The 12,983-nt window shown below is 34.8% G+C and overlaps 1 protein-coding gene across 3 annotated transcripts in view; it reads right to left on the bottom strand.

The window, feature by feature from the left end:
• The window catches only part of ksr2 (kinase suppressor of ras 2), a 106,865-nt gene that overhangs the window by 37,077 nt on the left and 56,805 nt on the right, over window positions 1-12,983 (bottom strand). For all 3 annotated transcript variants that reach the window (XM_044109630.1, XM_044109620.1, XM_044109611.1), the window contains 7 exons: window positions 6,238-6,307; window positions 4,491-4,574; window positions 4,101-4,186; window positions 2,978-2,998; window positions 2,626-2,735; window positions 987-1,155; window positions 608-649 (listed from right to left, as the gene is read on the bottom strand). In XM_044109630.1, the coding sequence (XP_043965565.1) occupies window positions 608-649; window positions 987-1,155; window positions 2,626-2,735; window positions 2,978-2,998; window positions 4,101-4,186; window positions 4,491-4,574; window positions 6,238-6,307 (582 nt within the window). The remainder of the gene's footprint in view (window positions 1-607; window positions 650-986; window positions 1,156-2,625; window positions 2,736-2,977; window positions 2,999-4,100; window positions 4,187-4,490; window positions 4,575-6,237; window positions 6,308-12,983) is intronic.

The raw sequence follows: 12,983 nt of genomic DNA, 5'->3' as shown, positions 1-12,983 counted from the left end.
GTTCACATTCGAAAACATTCAGCGCAATGCTGGTCTTGTCATTAGGCACCTTATATTCTGTAAAAGTGGTTTGTATTTTCTTTTGTAAACAAGAACCAGCATTAAACTTATTATGGCATTAGTGTTAAACTGGATCAACCTCCACATAATATTGTAACAGAAAGCGACAAACTCCTTCTGTTATGCAGATGAATAAGGCAGTTAGTGTAAATTTGACTAAAAGGAGTATGAGTCGACAATAAGCAACACATGCAGCTGTCCGCAATACACCACAAACCGAACACCTGCCTTAACAGATCTCCGCAAGCTACACCGTCTGCTTTTCCCCAAAACCTCTCCAGGTTCTCCCAGCTGTAATAGGCTGCCAAATGAGCTACTAGTGAATGGTACCACTGTTGACAAAAGCGAGAGAATCTGGGCTTTGACAAATCATTAGGAACCCCAAATGAGACAAGCATGAGTGGGTGTAGGAGCCAAGAGTCTTCAACAAGCCAAGGTGAGAGAAGGAAAAAAATGACTACTGACATCAAAACATTCTTCCTTGCTCATCATTGGTCGATTTCAAAGCACTGAAGGATTTAAAATGATAAATTACTCAGGGTCTTACCAGGGAAGATGAATTGCTGCTTGTATTTGAAGTAACTGGAGGCTGTGGAAGGAGAAAAACAGATGAGCCAGAGTTAAACCATCTAATTTGAGCTTTAATAGGATAATAGACAGAGGGATTACAAAATGCATTTTAATTTTCAATAAAATTATTAAAGTTTATACAAAATTGCCTTTTGGATGTTTACCTGTTGAGATAAAAAAAAAAACAAGTATGAAATGATAAAAACCTATTTATATATATTTTGTGAAAACCAAATATTTAGTTTTGGTTTTGTAAAGCAACATCCTTTTACAGCAATGTGAAAAGAATACAAATATATCAGTTAAGTTTTGAACATTAAATTGAACCATGTTTTGTTAACTTTGTTTGCTCCTACCAGTCAAGTTGAACTGTTTTTGTTGCCGTGCCGACTGTGGAGAAGGATGCAGTGGTGATGGCGGAGTGGCACTGCTGGGCAACGGAGGAGCCGGGGAGGATGGAGTGGAGGAGGTGGTGGATGATGGATTACTGCTGGAGTCCGGTTGGTAGGGGACTGGGATGTGATCCTGAAGAGAGACAGGAAAAAAATCTCTGAATTCATATAATTATCAATCATGCCCCTGAAATAAATAAACTCTGGTTCAAAGCGATGAACAAAGCAAAACAACAAAAGAAAAGTGACAGATAAAACCAAGAAAAAAACAGCTTCTCACAGACACAATAAAATCAGTTTGACCATTTGAAAAAGACTGTTGTGCTAAAACATGTTGGGCTTTTAAAGATGCAGATCATCATGCCATAAAAATGCTTAAATTACAAAATGCTTTGGTGTTTGAGAAACAAAATAAGGACAGCAAAAAATAAATAAAAATCAGCTACTCACAAGAAACATTTGCTTTCTAACATTAGTTTCTTTCAAAAGAAAAATCTAAACTGTGAAGTGATGAGGAGAGGTGAGAGGACACTACAAACTATCTCTCCAATTATAGAAAGGTGTCTGTCCACCTTGTCTTCAATTTAAGTCGGCCATTTGGGATCTCACTCATCTTGCATGAAAACACAGAAACACTGGAACTATTTCTTAATTGAAATACAGTTTAGACTTAAACTTGAGCAAGTTTTTCTGCTTTTAATTTTTAACTTTATTTTTTATTTAGGAAAATATCCTTCAGCTCAAGAGCTTGGAAAAATCTCTCCTTTAGTGATGACAAAGGATGATAATGGAATACCCTTGAGTTTCCCTTTTGAAAACCAATGTTTTTGGTTTCAGACAAACTTTAATCTGATCCTTAATGTTTGTTAGAAAGGGAAAAAAACTGCTTCATAGCTTTACTTCTTTGTTCAGAAATGTAGTAAAAAATAGGACATTTTTGACACATGAAGACCCAACCAGATCTTTAGAAAATTCCCATTGTTTCTATAGTCTTCTTGTTAGTCTCGGTTGTGTACACACGTTTTTGCTTTTTTTGACATTTTTCTTCTATTTACTGATTTGTTTGTTTTTCTCTAACAATGAGCAGCATATGCATATCACACTCAGGATGAAGGTTCTGGAATTGGTCATTTAATTTGTAGACTGTTTACTCTTACATGGTTTACGTATGGTTTATCAAGTCACATCGATATGTAGAAATGAAGAAAGTTTATAGAACTATGTATCCAAAATCATTTTTAAAATAGATTTATGAACGCTGCACTGGTAAAATAGCCCACAAGGTTTAGTACTATTGAAGCTTTTGTTTTCTTGTTCCTATCCACAGATTTATTCTAAAACTTCACTTTTAGCTGCACAGTGGGAATCATATGATAAACTTCATTCCAGAGGAACTAAACATAAACCCTGAGCTGCCAAACATTCAGCGTGTGAAAGCAAATGCGTCTGTGTAAACATCAATGTCGCTGAAAGATATTTTTGTACCGTTTTCTTATCCCCTGAGAAATAACAATGACTCACAACCCGCTCCCATAAATGAGAGAACGTGATATGTAGGACAGGTTACAAACAATGTAATTTGGAGTTTATTTGTCATGCCTACCTTGTTGATTTTGTTGGTTTTGGGGAGCGTCTGACTGATGTGCAGGTCTGTGTACCTGAGTGGATTGTTGATGTCACATGGCACTGATTCAGTCCGTACCAGACGAGCTACTATAGAAAAAATGAAAGCAGAAAAACACTTAAGCTCTGTGGGAAACTTAAACACTTGCTTAATAACTTCAAGAAAATCAGTCAAGCGCTGCTTCTTATTTAAAAACGACAACAAATCTCACCACTTGTTATGAAATGCTCACATTATGAAGAGAAAAACATCTTAAGGAGTTTATGCTAATATGAAAGTGTCACATTTCTTCAAAAAGCATTGTTGAAGTGGTCCAATTAGAGCTTCTTACCTTGAATGGTTCCCTGTTGATCTTATTTGGAAAAAAGAGAGGGAAAGCATGAGAAGACAAAGAGGTTTTTTAGTTTTCAGTGATGTTAGTGTCAGAATAAACAGTGCATCATCCAAATCATTGCTCAAGACAGTCTTGATTCATCAGTCTAGAACATTTTGTTTGCTGTAATTAGAAGGTTTCTCTTTTGTGGGGACAAAAACACACTTTTAATAGCCAAGATAATTAAAAATAAATGAATAATTATGAGGGGAGAGTAGATATGGATCTGGAGTGCAGGCATCTGCTCTCTTCTAACAGAATAGTTAAGAAAAAGAAACATAAAGCTGCCCACTCATTAGCTTTCACCTGGGGCAGCTGATTCAGCAAACCAAGTACTCAGTATCAGTTTGCGATGCTTCATACTTTACTAGGAAAATAACGGAATAAAATAGACTCATGACGAGCAATATTGTTTTGCCTATTATATAAAGATAACGAATAATTATCTTGTGATAGCAGTGCAAACCATTTTTTAGTTTAAAGCTGAAACAATATAAGGCAAATCCCTGTGTAAAAATTTTAATCTTCCAATGAAGATATCAATTTATTATATGATGCAAACTTTACATATCAATGCATAGAAATAATAATTGAGTTATGGTTTTTCTTTACAATATTTTATTGGTACAGCTTAAATTTGTCACACATTAACAAATGAATAATTTGGCAGTATCAAATGAATTTTCTAGCACAAAGTTCCTCATTTCTCATTCTGAAAAACATACAGGTAACAAACTCAGGTTTGGGTAAAACTAATCAGGGTCTATTCCAGATTACCAGCAGCCTGACACACATCAGAAAATTACAGTGTGCCTGGAGCGACACAAGTTAAGGTAAAGATGCATTCATGCAAGATAAAAATGTTCCAACTTCGGTGAAAAATTAGCATTTACCCCAAGGCTCTACAGTATGATTTTCCTTTGTAAAGTAAATGAGATGAAGAAAAACAGGAACATGACAAAGACTAGCATGTTCGGTGAACTCTATAATCTTTTATAATTATTTGTCTTGCACTGTGAAAGCAAAAACGTATATAACAATCTTTGTCAATACAATGTGTGCGTTAAGCATTATACATTACCTTTGAGGGATTCTCGTCCGCCTCGCTGTATAATCAATAAATGGCAAGGTGGGGCTTCTTTGGTGCATTTGTTGTGGCACTTCAGCCTATGTGCGAACAGAATACAGAGACTAAATTAGTGCTTATTAGTTGCCATTTGAATATTTACTGAGTTCAAACTTATGCAAACAGGAAGCATTAACATTAACAGACAAGAAATACAAGCTGCAAACTTATATAATAAAGATGAAAACAAAGAGGTTAGACAAATGTCAAGCACACACTTAAAAGACATAAAAGATCAATATGATTTACTTGTTTTAAAAAACGATAACTTATTGAAATGTAGGATCAGATCTTACTTACTACTAGAAATTTAAGTGAAAGCTGTCAAATAGTCATGATACCTACTTGCAGTTTTTACATTTTAGTCCAAACAACATTCCCTTTCCACATACTATGCATGTCTGGGACATCCAGTACTTGGTGGAAAACCTGCAAGTAAGAAAAGACACAATAAAGTTGGTATCATCATATCAAACACCTTTGTAGCTATAAAAAAAACATTAATCTTAATAAGGATTTTTCTTTCCTATAAATGCTCATTAATTCAGAATTAGTTTCTGCAAGCTGTCTGGTTCTTCATATATAACCTTTTTGCAAGGATAATACACACCTGCAGGAGCTTCTTGTATAACAGTGTTTACCATTGCAATTTCATCACCTGCTGATTTAATTTGGGCCTGTTTCATTCTCCATCTTTTTTAAACTCAGTCTCAACAAACAGACAATCTGAAGCACAGTAGTGAGGTCACAGGGTTAATATCAATAGAACAATCAGTCTGAGTGATTGGGAGTTTTCAAGCTTGTGTTCATGATTAGAGTCCAACACAGCCTCTTCTCAATCCACAGTGCTCTGCAGCAAGAACCAATTCCCTGCGTAGATTGACTGACCGTTCCAAACACGTTTGTGACAATTGGCAGTATTTACTGATGCAACGCCTGGGCGCCAGTGGTGTCGCTGGCTGGCTAATGGCAGGTGAGTAATCTAGTTTGACAGAATCAAAATCTCTTTATTAGACCCCTCTTTTGCCTCCAATGAGTCACACCTCACTCCAACCAATTCTATTTGACAGAATGTTTTAGCGGACTGTCAATTATGTAGGACAGTGAGGTCAGATTCTGCATGACGAAATTATCTTTCAGCAAAGAGGGTGTGGCAGTGTAAACAAATGATTTTATCTAAAAAAAATACAGAAAAAAGGAAAATCTTAAAATAGACAAATGGAATTCAAATAGCTTGTTGTGTTCAAGGGGAGATGTTATGGAAAATCAACTTTTTGAGGTTTATATCAAATTATGAAATCATTCCCTTATCAAGAACATGAAAGTGTTACTTTGACTCAATCATACATGATTAAGAAACCCTTCAATCTTCCATTGCAGGCTAGATGCCTGCTAGCACAATGCATCGCCTATTCATCCAGCAGAGGTCCAACATTAGAGTTCTCCCACAGTTGTGGGAAACTGTGGATCTGCTGAGTTTAAAATCCAAGCAATTTATCAGTTCAACACTCCTGTGAACTGTTGTGAAAGGAATCATCATTGTTGTGATGATGTGCTGAAGGCCGACTGTGAGAAAAGGTTGGAGCTTCTTAAAGAGAAAGAGGCTATTTTCAAGGTGGTAATTTAATGTCATACCAATGTTCCTCTGTCTAATTGCAAACTTAAGCTTAAAAGCAAACAGGCAATGCTTCCTGAAAAAAAAAATCTTAATTTGACAGCATTAATACAATTTTGCAAAAAAATAGGGCCAAAAGTCCTATTTCAACAACAAACTAAATGCCAGTCATATTATAGTTTTGATGGCAGAACCAATTACTAGGTTTCATGTACAGATATTTGTTCACATAAGGTGAGGTAAGCTTGGATAGTTTTTCTTTTTGTAATAATTAAAATGATTCCAAACTTTATTCTTTACTTATTATTGTTATCTTTCATATTAAAACTGATTTGATAACAAACATTTTGAGTGTGACTAAAAAGCAAAAACAGAAGAAATCATTTATTTGTCCAATACAGTTTTTTTTGTAACATTGTATCACGTAAATTGAAGCACCTCAAACACTCCACAACATGCAATTTTCTTTAGACTTACCGGTGTTTTATTGAGTTTCCAAAATCTCTTCGGGGAATCTGTGGGGACCAGCGAGGCACTGAAAGAGTGTCTACAGGAAAGAACAAAGAAAGAGTAAGGTCTTCAATTTCTTTTTTTACTTTAAATGGTAGTTCTGACAGAATATCTATGAAGAATTGACTAAATGTCTTGTGTTCACTGTTCATTTATTGTATATGGCATTTCACAGTATAGGCATGCTTTTGTAGCAACCTTTAAGTCTCAGATGTAATCAGCGGTTCAGACAACTGAGTGTCAAGATGTCACAATAAATTAGATGTCTTGGTAATGTCCTAATTGATGACAAGGGTAATGGCCATATACCACTGACGGTTATGTTTTCTTTGGGATGTCCACAAATCCACAGCTAGTTAATTTGTTTCCAGCCTTAATTGCTAAGTGGACAAACTGCCAAATGTGGTCATAACACAATATGAATAGATTTGGGCTCTACATGTGAAAAAAGTAAGCAACTGAAAATAACTGTCACAAGAAATATAGTCAGAAGAACAGGATCGATTTAAACATAATTTGACTAAAGATGGCTTCTTCATAACTGTATTTAAACTGGACCTGTTTTTCTTGTAAAGGTCCCTTGAGATTGCACTTCTAGAAGAAGTATGAACTGAAATTGAAATGAAAGAGGCTCTTCTTAGTTGACTCCTACACACAAACTGCAAAAAGGAGCTTTAAGTAAACACAAAGGCTTCAGACTGGCTATAAGGGTTATTGATGCATAACTCGTTTCTATCCATTCGGAAATCTAGAAGGAGATATCTAATACTGATTTCACTAGATGGCAGAAATTGGTAGAAATTATAAGAAATTTTGACACAAACTTATAGAGATTTCAACCTGCAGAGAGGATTAGGTTATAAACATTTAGTGACAAAACAAACTTCTGTGAGATTATTTCTCTATCCATTAGCATGCAATACTATCTTCAGAGAAAAGATAACCTGACTATGAGCTGTGTATACTGGTAAGTCAATCATTAACAGTATAAAGATGACACAAACAACATCTACAACCAGTATGTTTGATCTACATATAATATTTCTGACATAAATATGTTTTGACTATTCGATTTTGTTAGTTACTTTTATTACTGGAGAGTATGTGAAAAGTTTCCACAGACAAGAACAACTAAAACAATAACGGCATGACTACAGCAACCCAGATGGCAAGACATAAGAATTCAGTTAAATAATGAAAGAAAATAGAAAGTTGACCACCTTAGTTATAAACTATACTTTCAATTCTTCAACTAATCTACTTAAGAAAATAGTGTCACAAACCAGCTATTAATGGAATTTTGTGCTTTTCTTCAAGTTGGTTGTCATCTAATTCACTCCAGATTTGGACATTTGTAAGACTCTTGAGAAAATTTAATATAAAAGCATAACAAGAAAAAGCAAAAGTTTTAATTAAATATGCATTAGCACACAAAACCATATGTCAGCAGCAAAGAATAATTCCAGCTCTCTGTATGCTGGACTTTTTTAAGCATTAGAAATGAAAAACAAAATCCAATGTTTTCTATAATACAATTCAATCTCTCTGTGGGTTTACCAACAGGTTTCATTTAGTGATTGGGCTACTTTTATGTTTTCTGCAGTCCATTGTGTGCAACTCTAGCTTAAATAAAAGTTCACAAAAATGTCTTTCGCATGGTCCATTAGTGCCTGCAGAGATTGAGCAGCACAGTACATCTATGTGTAACCTCCTACTGAATGGTGAGCATGGCAACCCACACAACAGCACTGGGTATGTTTGTTAGCTGTGGAGCTGTGCACTAAGATAAGGGTACCAATGATTTAATAACAAAATAACTATGTAGAAAAGTGTTGACAAAGTTTAATACTGCATAGAGCACCATCAAAAATTATTTCAACAAAGTTCATCACAATTACATCGAAGGCCCACACATGTAGGAGAGATATTTATTTTCCTTTTTGACAGCTGCACCGGTAATGTGTGGTCCACCAATGCACATTTAACCAATAGGAAGACTTTCAGAAAACATAAAAAAATTTGAAAAACACCACTTTCAGAGTTTATAAGAAAGTATGACTACTTGGAAGAAAATAAAGTGATGGGAAATTACTGAAGTATTGCATTGTAGTTCTGTATGTGTATGTGGAATGTCCCTTTTGCTCCCTTTATAACTGCAAACCTACCCAATTTATAGATTACTCTGAAAGTAAATAAAGCTAGGAAATACTTTAAAGTGGCCTAATGTTTTTAATGTGCTACTGCTCCAAGACAGGTCACTAAAATGGGCATCTTATATCCTCCACATCCCACACTTAGCATTGTGCCATTTATTTTTGGCAAAACCACATTGAACTGTACTCTACCTTTAGCATGCAGTGTGCAAGACAGTGCTATAAAAATGTTGCTGTATCTAGATAATTGGCAAATAATTAATTCAAAATTAGTAATATTGGTATCAGAGACACCCAACATCAAAGCAAGTCAACAACTGTTTCAGGTAGAAGTCCTGAGTTATGGCACCTACCACGGACATATTAATATCATTAAGGATTTACTTTAAATCTTCCTTCAAAATGCTACTCAATTAACTTCAACTCTGAACTGACAAAAACTTCAGAAGAAGTGAAGATGGCAAGAAAACAATATTATACAAGTCAGACATAAATCCTTTTTTTTGAGTCTTTATGTAAATTTATTCATGAGTATTGTGATGCTTTTAGCTAGATATGAACCCCAGGAGTACATAATTCTGGGAAACTTGAAAGTGTCCTGTTTCTGTGTGAATATAGAAACTAACAACTAATCAGGGCAGTGTAAAGATAAAACATTGAGGAAATAAATGCCCCTGGACCTTCTTTTCTCACTGCATAAAATGCCTGTAGTCCAATAAATGGGACTGTGTGAAATGAGATGGATTTAAACATAAATATTTCATATGCAGTGGCTATTTATTTTGTGAATTTTAAAGGCTTTTATTTCTGCTGGGTTTTTCCTTTGGAACATTTCATGGTCAAAATTCACTGCAGTCGTTTAGAGAAAGATAAATATAGGCCAGGGTATTTACCCGATGGGGCAGAAAGAGACAATTGAAATCTAAAAACGCCTGTAGGTTTTTATTTGGCCCTGGTGTTTGCATGAAGCAACTGCACTTAGTGTGTTACTAATAGAAAGAACGAAGAGATACCAAGACAATCTTATTAGATATTCTGCCTGAATTGCCTGAACTGCCTGCTCAAACAAATGCAGTTCTCAAATGCATTAGTTTGTACTTCAAACCAAAATACCATCTGCCCAAAAGCGTCATCTCCCTACCAATATCGAGAAGGTTTCGATGTTATTGTCAGAGCAACTCAGTAATCCCTTATAAAGAATGTGCTGCCAATATTTAATCTTGTAAGAGGTTTAATCAATTTGATTAATTGATCACCAGGTTGCTAATAATCACCAGCTGTAGACAATGATAATGTCGTGGTTCTGGTGCCATCGAGCATTTCCTGATTCCTGAAACACCCTTCCTCTGCTCCACCTCCAGTCTCTCTAGAGGCTTGATGTCTTCTCCCTGCACTCCGATGCATTGCTCAATTACACTCAATCATCCCTATAATCTAATAAAATAGGGAACTGACATCATCTGGCTCTTGTCGGCCTGGCTGGCAACTGGCAGATGACTTGACCTGTCAACAGCAGGGCTGAAGTTATTTATCATTCTGTATATGTACGAGTGTGCTGTTGACATTATCTTCAACAAGAGTCTTTGAGGGTACTGCTACTCCTGTACAAGTGGTAGAATCTCAAGGGCATGTGAGAGATCTAATTTTTATAAAAATGCATATGCTTGATATGCAACATATTACCATGCACCTATATTTAAACCCTCTTCTCTAAAGTTGTAACTTGTGATTTTGGCACCATCATTCAGAAATGTAAACAGTCAGTGAATGATAGAATAAATCTAAGAAAAAAAAGATTATTTTCAGATTCTTTAGTTGCATTTCATGATTATGTCATTGTAACAGCTTTCATATTGTTGGAGTAAAGGTAAACGGAGTTATCTTTTCTGCTCTTCCACTCTAAATCTATTCAAATGTGGTTGCTAAGTATCATACCTTCATAGCAACTGGAGACATCCATTGCAAAATTGCATCAAGAGAAAGTTAAATGGCAATGATGTCATGAAAGAAAGCATTGTGATCCTCAGTGGAGCATGTTAGAACGCTCTTTTAAAGTCTTTTGTAGATATGAGAGCAATTTGTGAAATATGTTAGTCATTGTGTAATGGTTTGTACTTCTTTTGCTGAATCGAGGTTTCCGTAGATTGGAATAACTGATTCAGTATCAGAATAATATTTATTTGATGCTCTATCAAAATAATTCTCAAGAAAAGCTAAAATACTGCATCTAAGAACAACAAAAATATTCATACCAAAACTAATTGTTCAATTTTTGTACTTGAATGCATTTAATTCATATGATTTCTATATAGGTTTATGCTTCTGCCCAATCTTTTCTGGATTAAATTAAATCAATAAAGACTGAGCTACTTTGTTGTATAATTGTCTTTCACTTTATTATATGTTTTTCTGCCTTTTTTCTCAGTCTCTTCCTAAAATACTCTTTAAATGTTTGAAGTAATATTTAAATTGAAATTTTACAATTAAAACCCCATAAATGATCAGTTACTTTGTGCTTCATATGTTGTTGTCAGTAATATCTAAGTAATATCAGTTTTGACTAGTACACAGTGGGAGGGATGAGATTTATTCCTACTTGTTTTTTGATATCTTAACAAAATTAAAGAATTCAATTTAGGTTGCTTATAGTGTCAGTTCACAAGAAAAAGAAGAGATTATGTGTGTATATGTATAAAAATACTGGTTGTGTCTTATGAGGAGTAAGTGGTAAGGAGATACTTAAAAAAACTTGCAGTAATAATTGAATTTCTATTAAATATTAATTGGGGCTGAATAAAAATGCAATTTAGCCTTTTTGTATTATTGAAGTATGCAAGTATGAGGTAATAAAATACAATGTGGAAAAGTTGAAGGGAAGTTTTCAGAACACTTGAGAAGGCTGTAATGTGCATATTTTCCCTAATTTGTTTCCAGCTTAATAGACGTTTATATACTTAAATGAATCATAAGTTTTGTTCATGTTAATGCACAGCCTCTCTTCATTATAGGCATTAAAAAAATGTAAAACTATTCAATGTACAAACAGCAAATTTCTTAAACACTGCAATAAAATCACACAAATGTCTGTGTTCCCACAAAGGTGACATATACCATAGTAAGAAGAAAAACAATAAAACAAGCTTTAAAATCCATCTAGGTTCTGTCTGCAGTTTATGCATGTGAGCTATTATTTGTGTGACAAATGAGCCTGTAGGAGTTTAAAAACCCCAAGGCGCCAGACAACGGTGGCCTCCTCCATCTTCTCCCATTTGTCCTCAGTCTAATTAAGCCAAGACTCTCATGGCCCTCCCTCCTCTGCCAAATAGTTAAATGACAAACACCATGTCATGGGGTTAAGAATGGGGTTTGTGTGTTTGGTTGTGTTCATTTCTGATCATGTTTAATGGGCATAGGTAAGTAAATTTACATAGATTATTTGCAATTTATTTGAATACTGTATCTTTTTAATTTTGCATACCTGCAGTACCTTTCTCCTCTGTCAGAAAGAGTAAAGTTTATCATTCAGTCAGCTCAGTTAAACATTAAATAAATTATATTTAACTCTAAGTAGGCTCCTCATGGTCTCTTTACATCTCACATTTGTACACAACTCTGTGCTTTCTTTAACCCATGTACAGTCAGAAAATGTTGTTTTTCCCACCATACATAAATAAAACAATCATCAAGTTCATCGATCTCAAAGAGAAGACTATCATACTTGGCAGAATTTAAATTAAACCCAAAAAATTGTTTTTAAAGATAATGATCTCAGCAACAAGCAACAGCTCAACATCAGAAAACAAAAATTGAGCAAGATGCAAAACTTAAATCTAAACTTTCAAACAGAAGCTGGTATAAATTTATTAACATAAGTAATAAACACAGAGATATTCATATTCATATCCTTACAGTGGGCTATAGAGAGCAAAATAAAAACTCAGCAGGACTGTAAAATTATATGGGGGCGTTAGCTGCACAATGTGCTTTATTATTTTACATGAGTGTTATATATCAGTGATATTGTACGGGCTATTGAACACCATATTCACAACGCTTTCCATCTATGTATTTTAATGAGTATTTCTCCAAAGCGAAACAAAACACATTTAGAGTGGCAGCAAAACATAAACTAAAAATGGGGTGGAAATATAGACTTTTTCCCCCTCTTCCCCTGTGTAAAGTGAAGAAAAACATACTCTGATGAACAAGAGACAAAGCCAGGTTGCTCAGTTGCTATAGCAACAGCTACACGCCGATCAGCTCTTTTGCAGAATGTTGTGCTATCATCTTTGGCAAGGGTATAAATCCCATCTCATTATTGGGGGAGACCATAAACAGGAAAATTTCTCAAGACCAATTTTGTGGGGGCTGGCGAGGTTCCATGGAAATGTAACGTAAAATGTGGTTTAAAAAGTTTTAAAATCACATTCAAGTTGCAGGACCAAAAATGACTAGTAATGCACATGAAACATGTTTTTCTAAGTAAGCAAACCATTGAGAAGTAAAACTACAATTCAAATGTTGCTTAGATACGAGTTTTGTTCAGTCTGATCTAATCTC

This window comes from Gambusia affinis, linkage group LG03 (assembly GCF_019740435.1).
Source record: "Gambusia affinis linkage group LG03, SWU_Gaff_1.0, whole genome shotgun sequence".
Classification (NCBI taxonomy): Eukaryota; Metazoa; Chordata; class Actinopteri; order Cyprinodontiformes; family Poeciliidae; genus Gambusia; species Gambusia affinis.
Note: the sequence above shows the minus strand (reverse complement) of the source record. Positions and strands in the feature narration are given on the sequence as shown.